This window comes from Gouania willdenowi, chromosome 3 (genome assembly GCF_900634775.1).
Source record: "Gouania willdenowi chromosome 3, fGouWil2.1, whole genome shotgun sequence".
NCBI lineage: Eukaryota > Metazoa > Chordata > Actinopteri > Blenniiformes > Gobiesocidae > Gouania > Gouania willdenowi.
In genome coordinates this window covers 31,625,948-31,647,328 of record NC_041046.1, presented here as the reverse complement: position 1 = coordinate 31,647,328, position 21,381 = coordinate 31,625,948, and the positions used below count along the sequence as shown (strand labels likewise).

The window sequence follows — 21,381 nt, the reverse complement described above, 5'->3', positions numbered from 1 at the left end:
ACAAACCATCCTCACAGGTTTTTGATTTATCAAAAATGTTGCCTTCATTGCATGAAATTGTTTGACCAGAAATGCTAATGTAAACATATACTTGCAAAATACAATTACAATTTTCATCTAAAATTAAAAAAAAGAAAACATTTTGGACTAATTGTAGATGATATGGTCTTTCAGCATTTAGAATTTTGCTTTCATGCAAACAATTGACGTCAATGCAAAAACAGCATTTTTTTTAAACATCAGTTTTCACTTATTATTGTCATAGTCAAATGACCAACATCTCCATTCTGTCCAGATGAAATATGTGTAGTATTTCTTATGGACTTTTTTCTGAATAACTACATTTTTGAAAGCCATTTGAAACTGGCCTTTAAACGCTAACAGCTGCTGTCTTGCACACAGGTGACTGGCTTAGTCAGTTAGTGGAGCTATACAGGTGACATTAGTTCAGCTGATTAGCTCAGTGACATAGACAGTGTTCCATCATGAAACAGTTGTGGATGAATCACGTGTTTGGATTGTTGAGTTATTGCCTAATCATATCAACTGTAGAATTCCTATAATGAGTGAGGAAAAGTTTTAAACAATATACAGTACAATGGAATGTTTATGGAGAATGTTCTTCTGAAATATTCTGGGAACCTTATTTTTGTGGGCGGTTATTTTCAAAAACTTTGGAGCATAAGATCCTAACAATGTTATAACTAAACATCTCCAGAACTCTGAACAAGAGGTTGTGGGTTCGATTCCATGGCTATACCTGTGTCGAAGTGTGCACGGCCAACACACTGAGCTCTAAGTTTCTGATGTGTGAATGAGCTCATATTATAATAGGCTTTGGAATGACCATCCATCCATCCATCCATCTTCTCCAGCTTAGCCGTTTCCGGGTCGCGGGGGCAGCATCCTCAGTAGGGAGGCCCAGACTTCCCTCTCCCCGGCCACTTCCTCCAGCTCTTCCGGGGGGACCCCGAGACGTTCCCAGGCCAGCCGAGAGACATAGTCTGAAGGAATGACTTTGTCATAAAAGCACTATTTAGATTAAGTCCATTATAACATTACAATTTTATTTTGCAATTTGGGTTAATTATATATATATATATATATATATATATATATATATATATACATACATATAGTGTGAGCCAGCCCCCTCTTTGTTTACCCTTTGAGTTTTTTTTTTTATTATTATTGTAATGTTACATGTTATTTCCTAATCAGAAAATTTAAACAATTGTGAAGTTGCTGTTGCAGTTTTGCTTAAACCTGGTTAAAGCTTGAAATTGTTACAGAGCCTCATTTAACCTTTATTTTGGGATTGATTTATGCATTTTAACTCTTGAGGACAACCACAGCAATAAAGTTGAACTTTTGACAATATATCTGATGTCTCTAGTTATTTTTAAGTGCATTGAAAAATAAAATAAAATCTTCTCTTTAGGCAAAATCACCCAGCCCTACCTCCCAGTGATGTTTGACACACAATGGTTGCTGGTTCATCTTCAATGTTACCCTCCTTGTGTCCTGCTGTGTTTTGTTCCCTGTTCCCTGGTTTCCTCGTGTCATTTTGGATTTTCTGTTTGCTTGAGAATAAATATGGACCGATGTTACCAACATTCTTCCTGCCTGCTGCCTCCATCTGTCTCTGCATTTGTGTCCACGTCCACACAACGTGACAAAAAGTAAAAGTGAAAAATTTTAAAAGTGGTGAAAAAGCTATTTACCGTCATCACAATTATTTTTTATTTGGAGGTTGTAACCAGCCAACCATCGACAATAGGGATATTTTCACTTTACATTTAAGCCACATCATTATGACCACTGAGCAGTGAGAGAAACAACAGATTATCATGTACTAAGGATTTGACAGAGTATATAAATCCAAATGTGAAGAAACTACACATCTTCTAAGTTTCTCTTAAAACAGTTTTAACAAAAGAAGATACAGCATACGCCTCTAATAAAATCTATTATTTAAATATTGAAAGAGTCTATTGGTACGGTTACCGAAATACAGAGCGTTTTAGGATTAGAATTAGGTTATAAACCAATAACGCAACGATTTTTAGGGTTAGGGTTAGGTTATAGTCTTGGTCACATGACCTAAGCTGGCCAATGAGGGGCGCTGTGTGCGGATAGAATGTCGGTATATTGATACGGCAACCGTACAGATAGCCATTGCCTTAAATATTTTACTGTTAACAAAACCCAGCCCAAAAATGATTAGCCACATGCTCATATCATTACATTATATTGGTGTGCATGCTGGATAGTAATACAGTAAGCTAACACTTTTAGCAATGTATGAAAATGAATAATTATTTTGTTGCTTTAAATCTTAATTTCTATTACATTTGGTGGCCATACCAGCCGGTCATTGCCTGATCTCGTTAGATCTTGGAAGCTAGGGCCTGGTTAGTTGTTGGATGGGAGACCAGCGAGAATTCCAGGTGCCACAGTGGGGTGGCAGTTGCCTCAGTGGTATCTGTCATTGTGTCCTTGGGCAAGACACTTCACCCACATTGCCTAGTATGAATGTAGTGTGTGAGTGATGGTGGTTGGAGGGGCCGATGGCGCACTATGGCAGCCTCGCCTCCGTCAGTCTGCCCCAGGGAAGCTGTGGCTACAACAGTAGCTTACCACCACTAAGTGAAAGAATAATGCCTCAATTCTGTAAAGTGCTTTGAGTGTCTCTGATGAAGCGCTATATAAAATTCCATGCATTATTATTTTGTTTATTAGTCATAGCAAAATTCTGCAAATAAACCAAAGCTATTATTTCTCACATTTTACTTCATTTTATTCATATTTATTTCGAAATAAAATGTGACTTCACAAATTCACAGCTTAACAAAAGTGTCAGGTTAATAGTGGCATTTCTTCCCCTAAATCACCAAATATGCAGCAGAAGATCCTGCACATGAAAAGGTACAAACTATGTAGTAATACCAGTAACAATACACCTTCTGCAACGTTGTTTTCATTACAGCCGCTACGCACGACGCAAGCATTACACCTGCTTATCAAAAACATGTAAAAAATTGCGCATTGAGCTAATGTAACACTGTAGCATCACAATGGAAGGACTTGCAGAGGAGATTCAGCTCAGCAGTGACAGAGATGCTCCTGCAGCTTCAGTCTGAGTCTGAGTCCGAAAAATCATCTAGAAAACAGACATAAAACGAAGTGAGATGGAGATTTACATCTATCTAAATAAACATCTCACTGCTGATAAGCTTTGACACATGTCTGGACTTCCATCCATTCTTCATCATGGCATCTGCAGTTTGCTGTAAATACTAAATAAGTGATAAATGTGTCTTTTAAAGTCATTGTAAAAGCTTGTAAATGATGACAGACCACCTGATGTAACTCTATGTAAGAGGATTAGGACCAGTTTTGATGGAGAAAATAATTTGGGGCAAATCAAGTCAAGGTTCGCTATTAAAGTCAAATCTACGGAAGCAGACTAGGGCCAGTTCCCCATATACGACCACAGTCTCCATCAAAAGTAGCTCTAATCTGTTTCCGTACAACTCATCAATAGCCACAGACGAGACTGAATGCTCCACCTCTTCCAAACTTCACTGGTTTTTCCTTCTGAACAGATTACATTTATGGCAATATCTCTTCAAAGTCCTTAAAGAGATGACAACACTGTGTTGATGAGTTAAAAGAGAAATAATATCTTTGTTATTAAACCTAAGTTTGAGGTATCGTTTAACACATTCATCGATACACAGCATTTTGTAGATAGCCACGATCTGCTGTTTGTTATAATATGGTGAATTGGCTCTCGTCAGCTTCCACAGATTTGACTTTAAGAGCCTTCGACTTTTATCACAATATTGTTTTTCGACTTCATTTTTGAAATTGAAATTGAAACTTTCATCTCGACATTATATTTCAACTTTATTTTCAAAATCTTAACTCTAATCTCAACATTTCAATTTTATTCTTGGTTTGCCAAAAATATTTTTCTCCATCAAAGTTGCCCCTAATCTGCTTTTGTAATCGTTAATTTATTCTTGTCCAACTATTGACATTTTAGTTAAAGCATTTTAATTTTACTCATTTTGTTTTCCCCGCAACCCTGAAAAAAGGAGGAAGCGGGTCCAAATATGGATGGATGGATATTTAGTTGTAAAAATGTAAGAATGACTGCCCTCTATGGGTTGAAACCCTGCTATTACAATCAAATGTTGCCATTGGCTGAATGGAAGTCGATGATGTTTTGGTGGCTCATGTCATGGACCACTACATAGTTACTCTTTAAGAAACTCATGTTGTCAAAGTACATTTCATATGACAAGCGTAGGTCAGGCTGCTGTTCCATTGATGACATATTTACCTTGCTGTCTGGATGGTTCCTCATTGGGTTCCCCACCTTGCTTTAAAAAATTGGCCAGCTCATTAAAAATGAAATAAAAATCAAGAGCAAATGCGATTGTGGCAATAAACCCAAATATCTGTAAAAAAAAAAAAAAAAAAACAAGTTTAACAATAAATCTGGAAATATAGACCCCTTAATGGCCAGGGACAGGAAACGCCGCTGGCTAAAGCATAGATATATATATAAACACTAGATGACGCAAGCAGGATTTGCCATCGTAGCGCAACGGCGGCCATCTTACCTCAGACAACTGACGTTCTGGCATTCTGATGCGCTCTACGGTAGCTGTTGGAAGGTGAGTGATCAGCTTAAACAAAAATACCCTTAACTCGATGAAATATTGACGGATTTACAAATGGTTTGCCTTATTACAAACCTTATTATACATAGGTATGACATAGGATGCTTGTACATGTTGAAATTGCTGCTTGCCGCCTGAAAATTGGTTGAAAATTGAACAAGTTATGGTTGTTTAAATAGTACATGCACCATTGGCATCGATGTAATGAGCGGGGCCAGCTGTCTGAGGTAAGATGGCCGCCACGTTGCTACGTCGCCCTACAAAATACGTCACAATGTTTACAAACAATCAAAGGGTCTATTTGACACGAAACAAACACATTGGGAGGATGATCATAAACTATACGTGTGAAAGTGTGTTTACCCCAGCGGCTTTGGATGAACCATCCACGTATCTGGACACAGCCATGATGGAGATGATGAAGAAAATGATGGAGGCGGTAACACATCGCATGAAATCCTTTAAGACACACACACACAGAAAGATCAAACTTTTAAACCTTTAAAAACAGACATTCGACAGCTAGATATGACGTTTTTCTACTGATGTGTGGCCTGCTGTCACCATCAGAGGCCAGCGGAAGCCTTTGAACCTCTCATTGAACTTGGTGGAATAAGCAAATAAAATGAAGACGGCAGCCAGGAACTCCAGCGCTGGGACTGTGACGAAGGCTGCTGCTGTGGACGCCGCGAAGCACACAAAGGAAATGAAGGACAGAGCCTGGGAAGGTGAAAACAAAAACAGAGAGAGAGAGAGAGAGAGAAATAAACAAAGATAATAGACTTCACAAGGCCAGAGGCTAAGTCAAGTTTTTAATCAGAATGATAAACAGTTTTATTTCCTCAGATAGTTCAGTTCAGTGTAATGTTTCACTGCTTCAGGCTCACTTCCTGTGTGCAGACACAGCTGCTATAAGTCAATGTTTATTCATGTCGCTTCTGCACAAATACACTGATTCACTTTGCATCCCAAACAGACTCTAATGCTACACTTAAACCTGGTCCATGTGCTGTTTAGTTACAGTGTAGTGCACCATGGCTTTCTGACTTTGAAGAGCTCCATTAGAAGAGCAGGATGCCTCGCATCTGCACAAATTAAAGTAAGTTCAGACTTTGTGATCTACTAACAGCTACGGCCATCTTGTCTTTGTGGCAGTGAGTAATCCTGCAGTGGCCTGAGGGGGGGAACAGTCTCTGACTCCACTCAAACATACAGGAGAAGAATCCCAGAGATAGCTCTAGCTAGCTCCGTCTGTGACCAATAAAATGCACTAAATACTAAAACACGATCATAATATTCATAAAATATCCATTTTCTTCAAAAACCAATTCATACTTCTACATAATTAACACAAAGTCATCCAGTTTTTTTTTTTTTTTGTTACTTTAAAAAAATCTGAATCAATTTGTTAAGTTGAGGTTTCGTTTATTCAGACAAGGTTTTTCAGGATTTGTTTTTATTTCTCGACATGTTTCGACTGTCAACTGCCAGTCTTCGTCAGAGGAGTTCTGTCGATCGCCTTTGATGATTCCTTTGAAGTTTCACTGACTTCCATGTAATAGTTCCAGCGAGATTCACTTTGTCTTCTCTTTGAACAGTATGTTAAGTTGAGATTTCATTTATTCAGACAAGGATTTTCAGGAATTTTTTATCATTGTCTTCAGACAAAATGAAGCTCGCTGAACTATTACATAGAAGTCGAAGTGAAACTTCAAAGGAACCATCAAAGCCGATCGGCAGAACTCCTCTGACGAAGACTGGGAGTTGACAGTCGAAACATGTCGGGAGATAAATATTTCCTGAAAAACCTTGTCTGAATAAACAAAACCTCAACTTAACAAACCGTTGAAAAAGAAGACTCAACGAATCTCGCTGGAACTACTCAATCCATTTGGTCACATAAAATAATTACGTTTTAAAAGTTTTGCGTTTCAGTTTTGCATTACCTTGCCTGTCTTTGCTAAGTTTGCATGTTCTCCCTGTGTATGTATGAACTCCGTTGGGTTCGTTACAGCCGCTAAAATAAGAGTGAATGCAAACATGTGTACACGTGTACTGTTTTTTAAAGCCACAAAAGTTCACATCCCAATTCAATAAAGCTAAAAAAAAAACAACAACAAAACAACACTAGAATAAACCCATTGCACATGTGTGGCTTTGATAGAAGTCCACAGCCTGAACTGACTGTACGCTCACTCTCTCCTCTCTGACAGCTTGTTTGCATTAGGAAAATATTTCAAACACTATAAAAACACGTTAGGAGGAGCTCACTCACTTTGTGATCATACATACCTTATTAGTCTCGTTGTAGGCCGCAACAGACAGTATTAAGGAAGTACATGTTGGGAAATACACTCTGTGTATAATATTGACTTCTCAGCAGATTACAGGGCTGACAAAGGCTTCTCCAAAAATAGTGACATAGAGTGATGCATTTTATCGTCACAAGCTTAGTTTGCACACAACAGAGTTTAAAGACTGGACTTCTGCTGTCAGAGAGAAGAAGTGAAACACCCTGAACATCAGTGCACTCTGAGGACACGAACTTCTCAGTAAAAATAAGCTTCTGCACACACTGTTTATGTAGCGAGGACAGATTTCCTGCTGTTTCACAGAGTTAGTGACTGCACAGAACGTACAGCTCAAACCTGTGGGATCTTCCACTTGGGACAATATTAAAGTGAGAGTTGCAGGAAGAACATTTTTCATTGGAGTTTGGTGACAACTTAAGGCAAACACGTCAAAGTAAAGGCCCAGGGGCCAAAATCCGGCCCTTCAGAGCATCCAATGTGGCCCGCAGGAGAACGTAAAACATGAATCACTGTGTGATTTACCAAATAATTCAGTTTTAGACATGTCACTACCCCCAATTTCACATTTAATCTAATTTTAGGGGTTTGAAATGTTTCTGTGCCTATACCACATGACTGCAGTTTAGAAATAACACTCCAGTCTTGTAAAATCCTGCAATTTCTCACAAACAATTCTGCAAATTTCACATAAATTGCTCACAAAATTAAGGAATTTTCAAATGAATCAAGTGAATTTTCAACTGATACCCAATAGCCATCATTTATCACTTACATACTGTGTATGTAATTTATACAAACAAGTACAAACTATAAGGCTCATAAATGTTTTCCCTGCGCCTTAAATCTGTGGCCCACTTCAGATGAAACTGGCTGAACAAAAATGAGTTTGACACCCCCGCTTTTGGACATTTAAAATGATTTTTAGACTTTTAAAATGAGAAAGTTAAAAACCAGGGCTGAAAATGTTGAAATTTTTTTTTTTTTTTGTTGATGTTGAAATTGACTTTTTTTTAAAGTGTTGTGGGATTACACAGATGAGCCTGTGTAGAGGATAACTGCTACAAACCAACAACAGGCGGAATGTCACATGATGACACACACACACACACACACACATATATATAGATAGAGAGAGAGGGAGAAAAAGATTTAATAATAAAGCTGCACTTCTGCAGCGACGCACAGCTTTAATTGTCCTTGTTTGGTGGTACACTGCAACATTAGCTTTAAAGTCTTTACACTGGCTCCCAGTCAGCCTCAGAATAGACTTTAAAGTTCTGCTGCTGGTGTATAAATGTGTAGTGTTGACCATCGACAGCATGTGCAGACAAGGTAAAAAAAAATAAAAATAAATCTAAATCTAAATGTTGAATCTAAATTTAAATTTTAAATCTAAATCTTAAATCAGTCACCAAGTTTAAAGCTAAATGTTTAGAAATGATATAAAGTAGGTCTCGTGATTGACAGGCTCTGACCTGCCCACTTTGCATAACTTTACATTTATATTTTAACAATGATATAGAACAGTGGTTCCCAATCTTTTTTGTCCCACGTACCACTGTTACATATTTTTGTCAAATCACGTGTACCCCCGTCCTAAGCACACTCTATATCCAGATGCTTTTTAATTTGTGGAACAGTGGGCTCTCCTAAACCCCTGACATTGGTTCCCTGAAGCTTAATCTACAAATTCAAAACAATGAGTGGAATTAAAAGTGATTTAAATATATACTGTATATATATATATATATATATATATATATATATATACAATGCAACTTTTATGTGATTACTTCAGTAGTAAGTCAGTATGGTCTCCTTTGTAGTATGTAGATAATTATTGTCTCCTATTGTAGGAAATGTGATAAGATGGCCTCTACGGTATAAAATAGGCAGTGGCTATCTGTACGCTTGTCGTATCAATATACCGATGTTTTATTCGTACGTAGTGCCCCTATTTGGCCAGTTTAGGTCACGTGAAAGGTCAGTCATTGTTCAGTTTAGGTCACGTGACTAATACTAAACCTTACTCTAAACCTAGCTTTAAAAATTGTTGCGATATTGGGTTATAACCTAACCCAAACCCTAAACCCAACCCTAACCCTAATATGCTACGTACTTGTACTTTGGTAACCGTACCAATAGCACCGGGGGTTGTCCGTACGGCAACCATACAAATAGACACTTTCTATAAAATAATCCTTTTTCAATACATTAAAAAAATATACAGCGGTATTTAATGGAGCAATGGTAATGTTAGTTTGTGGTTGCCTTTTTTTAATGCCTTAAAAGGAACTAGAAACATTTCCCGATTGTTTTTAAATCATTCAATCTTTACGTGTACCCCCTGCAATGTGCTCCCGTACCTCTAGGGGTACACGTACCCCGGTTTGGGAACAGTTGATATAGAACATGCAGTTTTACTGGAATTTCTGTCTGAAATGAAAGAAAAATGAGCTAAGTGTGAGGAAAGTGAGGTAAATGTTCAAAAATATGACCGCTATGGAAAAGTGACTGTGTGACTGTAAACATGTATGTGCACAAAGGGCAGACTTTGATCAGAGGAAACAGAAAGTGGAGAGAAAGAGTGGAAAAGAGACAAAAAAAAAAAAAGTGTAGAAAAGTGCACATGTCACTAGTTCTCTAACCATGAACTAACTGGTCCCTGACTTCTTACCACTTCAGATATGAGCAGCATTCCCCTCCGAGAAGAGGCGAACTCTCTGCTGGGTAGAATGGAGAGCAGTACTGCAGCCTTCGGGCCTGATCCTGATCCTGATTCTGGGCTGGGAGCCTCTATGTCCCCCATCGTTGGAAAACGATGAAGAAAAGAAAAAAAAAACCTCTTTAAAATCCGGAACTTTTCCTCATACAACGCAGCGGATTCTGCGCAGAAGTGGATAAAAAAAACCCAACAACAAACTCCGACAGCTTTACGAGAAGCAGAGACGCTCCACGCGGAGGTGGAAACGGAAACAATGACAGCGAGAGACGCTCCCCAAAGTGCAACATCTGCTTTGTCCAGATGTGAAATGTGATGCCCACAGCTGCACGCGCACAGCCCGGAGGAAACGTTCCGCTTATGATGTCACGAGCACGAGCTCGAGCTTTTCCTCCCGTAAACATAAACGATCATTTTAAATCTTACTTCCTGTGAAAGTTTGCGGTTTAAACACATTTTTCCCACAACTGTGCAATACTAAGTATATACTTATTTAAAATAATACATATCATGCATCCAAAACATCACTTGTCCAAGTGTTTGACAAAATTGACAAAACCAAAGAAATGGAAAGTTTTAACTGTTCAGTCCAACTCATCTGCCTAAAGTAAAGGGGCGTGGTTTATAATGTGACCAGAGGACTTGGTTTGGGACAAACTCAGTATAGTGTTTATTTATTTATTTATTTTTACAAGTATATAGGTTAAGTATGTAATGCAGGGACCAGCTCTTATTTGCTGTTGCTGTTATTTTTGTGGTTTTCCCAACTGTGACCAATGGTTCTCAAGAAGAATTGTGATAAGTTTGAAATATTTCCATTTTTTTATTTTTTATTTTTTGTAAACATGTAACTTAACACTATTTTGATTGTACTTCAACATAAGACATGTAAAACAACAGGATACAATATTTTGCACAGAACTAATGTTTCAAGTTTATCAAACTTAGATTTTTTTTAATTATTATTATTCTACTTATTTTCTAATTGTTTTGCTTTTTTTTTTTTTTTTTTTTTTTTTTTTTTTTCTTGTTATTGAGGAAAACTAAAAGCACTTTAACTATTTAGAAATGAAATTGTTGCAATACCCAATACAATAGATGTACGATTTTTAGCTCATTATTGACTATATCCAATATAATTATGCAAATCAGAAATCTCAAACTCATGGACATTTCACTTTCACTTTCAGACACTGAAAGCATGAAAATGGGCTGAGACCAGAGCAACATGCATCACATGATCACCACCATGCTGGAAGTTGCAATGATAGAACGATATTCGCAGATTGCTGAAGATTACATTGTCGTATCTGTTGAGGCCTTGAGGATGTAAATATAGTTTTGTACATTGAACATTTTCAAATGAAAAGAAAATCTGTTGAGGCCATTCTTACTGAACTACTGAGGCGTTTCATTGATTTTAAATGGTGTTTGGCAATCTCTTCAACAGTTTACACATTGTGTTAAGCCATTTGTTTTGTTTTGATGGTTGATATTTATACTGACTGGCAAACCTTTTGGTTTAAAAATGATGTTTTTATGATGCTGCAGCTCTACAAACCTAACAATGAGGGTTGGATCACCACGTATCCAAATTATTTAAACTATGCACACTTGAAATTGTGCACCTAATGTATTACTGGATTATCTCATTTCTATCTAATTGTGGTGATGTAAATACTGTAAATGATGGATAATTAAAATAACCAGTGCTTGTTTTGTTTATTCTCGCATGACTCATTCACTGTTTTGCTGTGTTGATCTGCTTAATACCTTAAAATGCCTAATTGCTTTTAAAATATTACAAAAATGATAACAATTAGGTGTCAGACCACAGCAATCATAGCAAATATCTCTGAAAGCATCCTGAATAGAGAGAGTTGAGTTTAATCATATTTCTAACATTGTACCAGCAGTTATTTTGATGCAGACACAATGAAGCACATGCTATATCAGAGAAAAGACAATATAAACATAAAAAAATCAATGCATGAGATTAACTCATTGATCTCTATCAAGCTCATCGCTTTAGTGACAGTCTCTGAGAGAAGCCGTTTCCTGATATACGCCATTTCCTCCCTCGCTATGAAGGAAGTGAATGTTAGCACCCAATGGTTCTCAGTGAAAGGACACAACAAACAAACAAACATTTTTTTGTTTTTTGTTGGGACTTTAAGCTGTTATTGCTACGAACAAAATACAAAGAAAAATGTGTCAGTGGTTTTCTTTCAACTACAGAGAAAATCACAAATCAGATCAAAATTATTCTCCAGCTGCACAATTTAACCCAATAAAAAAAAACAAAAAAAAACAAAAAAAAAACACGCGATCGTTTAGCGCAGACTTTCAAAAACGGCCGATCGGATCCGTACGTCTCCATGGAGACACTGCCCCAAGACGAAAACACGTTTTGGGAAGTATGTTGGTCATCTGTGTGTGTCTGTTTGTGTACATGATCATACACTGATGACATCACTGTTGATGACATCATCAGTGTTCTAAAACAATGTTCTAACAGGAGTTCCACAGTGTGGATGAGAAAATGAATGAGATATATATATCTATATATTTTCTTATGGTAGCAAGAACGTCACCAACATTTAATCAGCTGTTCATTGACCCATTATCAACACTTCCTGAAAATTTAATCAAAATCCGTTCATAACTTTTCAAGTTATAGCACACACACACACGCACACGCGCACGCACACACACACACACATAAAGACAGTCTGGTGTAATTGTGGAAATCAATTTTGTTCATTTAAAAATCATCATCATACAACAAGAATACATAAAGTGCAGACAGGTGTGTGTAAAACAACACACAATACGATTGTAAAAATATGCAAAACAACTTGCTTTGTTTATTTATTTATTTTTTTTATTTATTCAGTTCATTTCCGACATGGTTGCAATCACAGAAATTCACTTTGACATACAGAGCAGAAATCACACCGTTTTGCATGCCGGAAAGGGAGACGGAAAAAGCAGTTTGCATATCTAAATCCGTCCCCTGAATTTTACTTAACATACATTTTCATAAGGCCTTGCCTTAGTAGAATTTGTGTTAACATTTTAACATCTGAATGTGTGTGTGTGTAAAATTCTAATACTGTTTGGTTCATTTTTAGACAATGTCACTACATTTATATAAAAATATTTCAGAGCCAAATGAAACTAGTGTGTCTTTCTGGAGTAAAGGCACATTTTCATGTTCTGACGTCTTAGTCTGGTTTACTTTTGAGCATCTCACTCTCTCAGTGCGACCAGTCACATTTCCAGGGATCAGAAGCGGGTGCTTTCAGACACTTGTCCAGCTTCTCACAACCAGCAGGGGCCCAGTTCTGTGAAACAAAGTGATGTCACCGAAGGCAAAACATGATGAAACTATAAATGAAGGAAACTATTATACAATGAGTTCAGAGAAATGCTTTTAAAAGTCCATCAATCTATGTTTTCACATCCATGTTCCACAAAACAACATAAAACAAATAATTTTGAACTCTAATTTTTAACACTGGGGTAGTTATACTGCTTTTACCTAAAGAAAACACATGCATGCTCAAGGAGAACATGCAAAATCCATATGGGAGAACTACAAAATCCCTGCAGAGGCAGCGTCACTAACTAACGCACCTTAAAGCAACACAGCAGGGATTAGAAAACACAGCAATTTAAAGAGTTCCCTCAGCTTTCTTTGGTCAAACATGTACTTTGATTTACAAACGTCTAAAAATATGAGAATAACGGCCACATTTTTTATACACAACTTATATGTACTGTACATCAGGGCTTAAAGGCAAACTGGGAGCTGTGGTCATTCTAACACCACAAGGTGGCAGTGTTGTAACGCAAATAGATCACTAGTGTGACTATGATGCCATGAGCTGTTTTCATATTTGACTCATCCTACAAAAGGTACTGGTAATCCTTTATTTTCTTTACATCAAGTGCATTGATGACAAGTTTCTATTTGTTTAGTTAAAAAAAAATAGCTTTTTGAGCTTCAAACATGCTTAACTTTGAGTTTCTTTGACAAGTCAGTTTCCTTAAAGGGCCCATGTTACGCTAAATCAACTTTTCTGTGCTTTAAACATCATAAAAGTGCTATATGGGCTTCATACACATGCTCAAAGTGTTTTTTATCATTGATTCCCTCAATCGTTAGTTAGAGGGTGATTTGCTCCTGTCTTACGGCAGGGTGAGCCCAAACACCTCGCTCCAATTTGATGACGCGTTCCCACTTTGATGACAAATTTGACACGGCACTGAGCTGGAGAAGCCGCGCCCCCAGGAAGCTCTCTGCTGTGATTGACATGTAAACAGACACGCCCACGAAGGTGAGCATTTCAGCGTCCTTCGCGCAGTGCCATGTATGTATTTTCTACAGCAGTGATTCTCAACTGGTGGGTCGGGACCCAAAAGTGGGTCGCGGACCTGCACTGGGTGGGTTGCGGACAGCTGGTCAAAAATAAATAAATACTAAATGTCTCTGATGATGGACTTGTCCTTTATTTTGAAAGAAACATTTCCTTTTACAGGCATGCTGTGAAATTCATGTTTAATTTATGTTTTAAAAATGAATATGCATAAGTAGGCCGCAAATCAGATTACTTGTAGAGTTGATCAGAAAGTGATTTTTCAGAGGCTAAAACTCTGGAAAACAGAGTTAGAGTTTTTAGAACAAATGTGGAGATGGGTGAAAAATAGCATGACATGAGACCTTTTAAAACCAACCCATGGAGATTTTTACAAGGACATAAAAGAGGTTCAAAACATGTCAAAGTAAAAGGTTGGTGATATTTCTGTGCTTCTCACCATCACTGCCAGGTCACACATGTTGAGTTGGGGCACACCGGCTATTAGAGTCCTTTTATGGTGCTCAACAATAGGAGAGATCCTGAGCAGAACATCCTGGTATTCCTTCGTCAAAACGCTGCAGACACAAACACACGGTCAGTAAAACACTTTTTCTCACCACTGCATTTCAGATGATTCAAATAGTGTTGTGATCAAAAAGAATTGTAACTACACTTTACACATTAAAGACGCTCAGTTCTCAAAATATAGTTATAGTCATTAAAAAATGGCAAGTACGTAAAAGGAGTTCTAATAGGATTATACGACTTGAAAGGAGACGTACAGTATAAGAGTTAAGAAAAAAGTATCAATAAACCCAGGTTAAATCAAAGAAATGCAAAGAACTGGAGAGTCTCGTCAAACCGGACAAAACAATAGAAGATACAAGCCCAAGCAAGCACGTCCAACAACTCAACCTGTATATAAAAAACAGCCCAAAATAACAAAGCAAATTAAAACAACAAGCTTTCTATTGGGGTACACTTCAAAAGTGTTAAATGCACATAGACACACATACTGTACATTGGCAGTGTACTACACACTACACACTCAATGAGTACATACTGTCTACTATATGCTATTAGTATGATTAGGATGATGAGCGTTCCCACTGAAGTATACTTCCAAGTTTCCCAAGATGCATTTGGAACCTACAACACCAAAAACTTGAAGCACACTGAAGCTAAATATCTCCGTTAATTCACCACCTTTGAAAGTTCTGAAAACATTTTAAGCGAGAAAGCATGTGGTCATTTGATCCATAAAACTCACAAAAAAAAAAACACATTTCATGTTGACATTTTGGAGATTTTCTGAGACCCGCCATTGTGCTACTGACAAAACGTCCAGTTAGCTTCAAAACAAGAGCCCTATTTACAAAAGCGTTAAAAAACTAATGGAAGACAAGAAGAGATGCTTTTGTTTTGAAAAGGGGATGTTTGAGTACTAGCTCGCAGTGATCCCAGGACGATTTTACGTTCCGCTCACAATGCATCATGGGGCGGTTGAGTATGTCGTGTTCCCACCGTGCATACTTAAAAATGTCCCGATATAGTATACATCCGGGTATTTCTCGCATACTCAATCTTTTCATACTATCTAATGTGAACGGATTACATACTGGAGTCATTTTGACGTTAGACTTAGTATGAGTAGTACAGTAATATGTCATTTCAAACACAGCCATTGTCTCTTTACACTTACAGTATAAAACAATATGAGCTCTTTGGAAGCAGACAGAGGAGAAAATATCATTTGATATGAATCCAGCCTGTAATTTGACAGGTTTTGAACATATCTGATGATCTTGTAAAAAAAAAATCATTGGTTTGGTTTTATTAATCATGTTTGAGGAAACAGAATGTGGTGCTCAGTTAAAGGCCTATTAACTCTGGGTTCAATAGGCCTTGGAAATATATCACGATTTCAATTTTGGTGATATATAAAATTACAAATTGCCTATAACATCCATCCATACATCCATTTTCTGACCCGCTCGCTCCTGTTTTCAGGGTCGTGAGGGTCTGCTGGTGCCTATCTCCAGTTATCATTGAGCGTTAGGTGGGGGTACACCCTGGCCAGTGCAACACACAGTCAACCACTCACATTCACAGTTACTCCTAATGGCAATTTAGAGACGCCGATCAACCTAACAGTCATGTTTTTGGATTGTGAGGAAGCCAGAGTACCCAGAGAAAACCCACGCTGCATGAGGAGAACACGCAAACTCCACACAGAAAGGACCAAGTGTCCACCCCAGGACCTTCATGCTGTGAAGCGGACGTGCGAACCACTAAACCACAGTGCGCCCCTTGCCTATAACAGTTTTTTATTTTTTATTTTATAGCTTATTTTGTATTAAAAATCTCATTTTGAGAATCGCTGCTTTCGCTACATCTCAGAACAGCAGGAAAAGCACAGTTAAATGGATTTTTTTAGTGCATCCTAACCCAGACCTACTCCTTAACAAGCCACACTACAGAACTCACTCACACATGCTGTCCCTTACAGGAGGAAAATGTCAAAAGTGGCACAAATTGTGCAGCTGTAAGCAGTCAGACTTTAGTTAATTAAAAATATCAAGATTTATTATGGCATATCGCCATTTTGATGAAAAATATTGAGATATGAATTTGGATCCATATCGTCCTGCCTTATAGAGGTCAGCATGGACTTGCTCGATAGAGTAAATCTGTCACTGCAATTCCCCATCATTTAAGCAGGTCTGGAGATGAACATGCATACACTATAATATTAATAATAATAATCATAATAATAATACATTTTATTTAAAGGTGCCTTTCAAGGTACCCAAAGTCACCGTCAGAAAACAGGTTAAAAACAGTAGAAAACAACAAAAAATACAGAGACAAAATAAGGTAGACAATAATGGAAGTCTATAACACACCAATCTCTATTTACAAATGTCTGTCTTTTTTATAGCTTTTAACTTATGGAACAAATTGCCTAGGGACCCGAAAGACACGCCAACTTTGTGCATATTTAAAAAATCTTTAAAATCATATTTTTACCAATTTTAATGTACAGTAAAGGTCATGTATTTTTTAATGTCATGAAAATGTGGCTTGATGTCCCTTTTTTTATGTAATTTTTCTGTATATTTTTAATTGTCTTTAATTTTTCTGTTCTTATATGTACGAGAATCTTTTTTTGATGGACCCCGGGAAGATTAGCAACATCACGGTGGAAGCTAATGGAATCCAATAAACAAATCATTTGTATGATATAATTTTTTCTATATTTGGTGGAACCGTGTGTGATGGGGTAACGTTCAAGAACAAAAACAAATTTACGCTCATTAACAGGCAGAGGCTGTCCACTAGGACACCCATGGAGAATGCACACTCAGCAGGGCAATGCATATATAAGGCCTATCACATCCCCTGTCTCTCAATTAGTGCAGTCGGACCCCAGTGAGCCCGAGCACCTCTGTGCATTATTATATTCAGCGTGTAAAACACAGGGGCCCTGAAGGCTTTCAAAGGAACGCTGCTCTCAATAGGACCTGTAGGGTTAATGGGCTGTGCGTGCGTGTGTGTGCGTGTGTGTGTGTGAGGGGGTGTCTGGTGGCTGGTGGCGTGACACAGGGATAGACAAATATCAGCAGTACAATTACACCCCTGATACCCTCACCAGCAGCACCTGTGCCAGCCCTGCATCCTCTCTTCACAGCAAAGCCAACCCTCTGATTGGCCCCCGGGGACCGTGTGCATGTGTGTGAGGTGAAGTGTCAATTAGAGTAATAACCCCAGGCACTGTCCGGTTCCCACCTACCCTCCCTCCCTGATCTCCCACAGGGCAGCAAAGGCCTCCTCCATCAGCAGCACCTGCTTCTTTTACATTTTCTTTTTACAATTTAACCTGTGAACTCTAAGTGGTTGGTCTCTCTTCTTTTTTATTTACTTATTTATTTTTAAATCACACACTTTTTTTTCCCCTCATATACCAAAAAAAAAGAGAAACTTTCTGACCTCAGCTCACATGGAAAAAAAAAAAAAATCAGATTACTGCAATCAAATAATCAGACATTCAGATTAAATTGCTTTTGCAATCTACAATCGCATCTGTCGCTTTTTGCTCTATCTCTATCTGCAGAATGGATGTTTCATTTCCCACCTATCTATTCCCACCACTGATTGTAATGATTCATTATGTGATAAGTGATGGAAGAGGCCTAATGGAAGGAAATGCAGGACAGATTTATCAGAGCATTCAATTTGTCCATCTAAGTGTGCAAGCAAAGCAGGCCTTGAGCCTGGAAAGTTGCATTAAAACTAAAAAAAAAAAAGTTTTCCCGTGTTTTGTCTATGTATTGAAAATCATCCAGTGTGCATCTCTAAAATAACACTAATACCATTTGTTTTTACCCCCTGTGCAAACAAATAATGAAAAGCCCACAGTCAGCACAGCTCATTATCATGATTATAACCCTTAGCTTAGAAGTGCAGAGGCAAAATCTGGAATAATAAGCAGGCGTTATGCAAATTGAGTCTTTTGATTTATAATGTATGGCACCCGAGGGGGATGGGGGGCATTGCTCAGGTGTGTCACCGCTCTGATTACTGATTCATAACACTATTGCAAGAACACACACACATTCACACACACACACACGCACACACACAAAGTAGCAGAAGGTGGGGGAATTGAAGAGACAATCAAATACATCTGTCCTGCCTCCCCCCTCCCTTCCGCTGCTCTCTCCACCCCGGTGGAAATTGAGCACTTTGGTGAGGACTATTGATTGGAGACACGAGCGCTTGGTGGCAGGCAGCAGATGAGGCCAGGCTGCACGCGGCTGCCTGCTGCGCTCGGGCTAAAGCTACAACTTCGGATCAGGAGCTCTGGGGAGATGAGATGAGGGAGATGGTGGGAAGGCTGGATGTGTTAATCTCGGGGTGTTGGGTCACAGAGATGAGAGGCAAAGGAGGAAATGGCTTCGGACTAGTCAGATGCAGTCTCACAGTAATCACAGACCTGGTTGGAGTCTGTAGAGCAGGGGGTCACCAACTTTTCTGAAACTGTGAGCTACTTCATAGGTACTATATAGTCCGAAGGGCTACCAGTTAAAAAAGCATTTCTTAAATATAACATATAAATGTTCACAGTTTAAAGGGGCAGTATTATAAAAAAAAAAATCACATTATAATGATTTTGCTACAGTGATATACATTCCTTTAGCCTCATTCAGAGGGCCAAAAAGTCAGCTCCAAACGGTCGAGTTCGATTTTTCTCACGTGATGACATCAAAACGTGGAAACTCCTCCTACTGACAATCCTGACTCCTCCTACCCTATAAGACTGTGAGCTACCTCACAGGTAAAACAAACATAGCGAAGGCAGGTTGATTTGCGTTCAGTATATATATATATATATATATATATATATATATATATATATATATGTATATATAAAATCCAGTATATAGATAAACCGAGGAGCACTCACAATCAGTTTCACTTTTAGTAGCCGTTACACCACCTTGTATCGCCTTTATGGGATGATCTCACATGTTTGTGACCCAATGCGTCGCAGAGGTAGGACAGAACAATGGACTATCATCTTAAATTGATTATTCCTGTGGTCAGAAGAGGTGAGAAGGAGAAGGAAGACTGTTAATGATTCACTACTGCTGTTGCTGTGATCAACACACACGCACGAAGGCCCAAAAAATGGCCTGTTTTTAGGAGTGCTCTGAAAGTGACTTTTCAGATGGCTAAAACTCCAGAAAACAGGCGAGTTCGGGAAAATAAACCTCAAATACTATGTTGTTGGGGTTGTTAGAACAATTGAAGATGGGTGAAAAATAGCACAATACTGGACCTTTAACTTTAATTCGAGGGTAAGGTGATAGGAAGGCTAGCAGTAACTTAAAAAGGTAGGAAATGTTGAGGTTTCAACATGAAACACTTTATTTCCGTATTTATGGAAAATCGACTTTGCATTTTTATAAATATATCTGATATATCTCAAATTACATATAACATACCACCGACCATACACCAGGTCTGCAAAACTAACAACATTTGTAACACAACACACAATCTTAAACAGCTGTATTTCTAGACTTTCACTTTGTGAATCTAGTTGATCAAAAACTAATTCTAGAAAAAAATGTCTTTGGGGTAACCAGAAATGTTTTATATCAAAATGGGGTCACGATCCAAAAAAAGGTTGGGAATCACTGCACTAAATATTGTTTATTTCCACTTATTTACAAAATGAGATTCTTTAAAAAGTGTGTGATCACTCATTCATTCCATCATTATGATCTATAGTTGATTTTAAAGTGTTCTAAGCACCTGTATATACCGTGACTGTGTGCTATTTTATCTGTGTTTTTGTAGCTGAGAGGTTTTTCTTGGTTCTGTACTTTGTTTCTCCTTTTGGGAATTCAGTTCATAATCTGTTATTTCGCCCTCACCTCTCCTTTTGTTGTTTTTCCTTTTTTCATCTAAATACGGGGCGCCTCAAATGCCCTTGGCGACTCACAATTCTCCCGTTCTTGTCTCCCATGTTATTTGTGACTGCCCTTCCATGTTCTCTTTAGACGGATGATACTGAAATTTGTGTAAAGCACTTTGTGGTTTTTACCTGTGAAAAGCGCTTTATAAACAAAGATTACTTATTTACTTACTTACTGAGCAAAATGTTGTAGTCCTTGGATGCTTGGTACTTGGATTGAGAAATAAGAGAAAAGGGGTACTTGAGCCAAACAAGTCTGAGAACCACTGTACTAACTAATAAGTATCAACTACATCTCTCATATGTATTTATCTAGATGAGTTTGAATCCTGGAAAGTAAATCAGAGTTTAAATGGAGCTCATTGGTGACTAGAGCTGCTGAGGGCCCCTCACATGGTCCATCCGGGCTACCTGGTGCCCCACGGGCACCGTGTTGATGACCCATGTTGTAGATCAACCTGCACAGATGGACGACTGACGCCTGTTTTCTTGATCATTTACTAAATGTGCCATAAAAGGTGCAAATAGTATGTTTTTTTAGCTACTTTTACTACCTATGTTTATTTTATTCATTAATTTCCATCTGTTGTAAACCAACAAGAAACTACTTTATTAAAAAAAATAGACTCGAGCTTCCAAAAAAGGGGAAAAAAAAGCCAAAGTTAAAACTTGAGGAACACGAGCAAAAATGTTTGTGGAGTGAACTTGAAAAAGTGAATTCGTTGAAGCTTTACAAATGTGTTCAGACATAAAAACAACCACTTTGATCAATTAACATCCTTTTTATAGTAAAAACATTTGTTTT

General features: G+C 38.0%; 2 protein-coding genes across 2 annotated transcripts in view; both read right to left on the bottom strand.

Moving 5' to 3' along the window:
- Positions 1 to 2,721: 2,721 nt before the first annotated feature.
- Positions 2,722 to 10,128, bottom strand: LOC114458777 (CKLF-like MARVEL transmembrane domain-containing protein 3). Its single transcript, XM_028441171.1, has 5 exons — positions 9,684 to 10,128; positions 5,259 to 5,414; positions 5,058 to 5,153; positions 4,352 to 4,469; positions 2,722 to 3,163 (listed from the first exon to the last, which is right to left on the bottom strand). The coding sequence occupies exons 1-5, from the start codon at positions 9,813 to 9,815 to the stop codon at positions 3,135 to 3,137; spliced, it is 531 nt and encodes a 176-aa protein (XP_028296972.1). The 5' UTR covers positions 9,816 to 10,128; the 3' UTR covers positions 2,722 to 3,134.
- Positions 10,129 to 12,590: 2,462 nt separating this feature from the next.
- The window catches only part of galns (galactosamine (N-acetyl)-6-sulfatase), a 35,420-nt gene continuing 26,629 nt past the window's right edge, over positions 12,591 to 21,381 (bottom strand). Inside the window, exons 13-14 of the mRNA XM_028443244.1 lie at positions 14,550 to 14,667; positions 12,591 to 13,075 (exon numbers count right to left, since the gene is read on the bottom strand). Coding sequence (XP_028299045.1) covers positions 12,989 to 13,075; positions 14,550 to 14,667 — 205 coding nt within the window. The 3' untranslated portion in view covers positions 12,591 to 12,988. The remainder of the gene's footprint in view (positions 13,076 to 14,549; positions 14,668 to 21,381) is intronic.

Coding starts and splice junctions, on each gene's coding strand:
- LOC114458777 (XM_028441171.1), bottom strand. CDS start 9,815: ATGGGGGACATAGAGGCTCCCAGCCCAGAATCAGGATCAGGATCAGGC. Junction 5,154..5,258: donor GCTTCCGCTGGCCTCTGATG/GTGACAGCAGGC, acceptor TGTGTCTTAAAG/GATTTCATGCGATGTGTTAC. Junction 3,164..4,351: donor GGAACCATCCAGACAGCAAG/GTAAATATGTCA, acceptor TCTGTTTTCTAG/ATGATTTTTCGGACTCAGAC.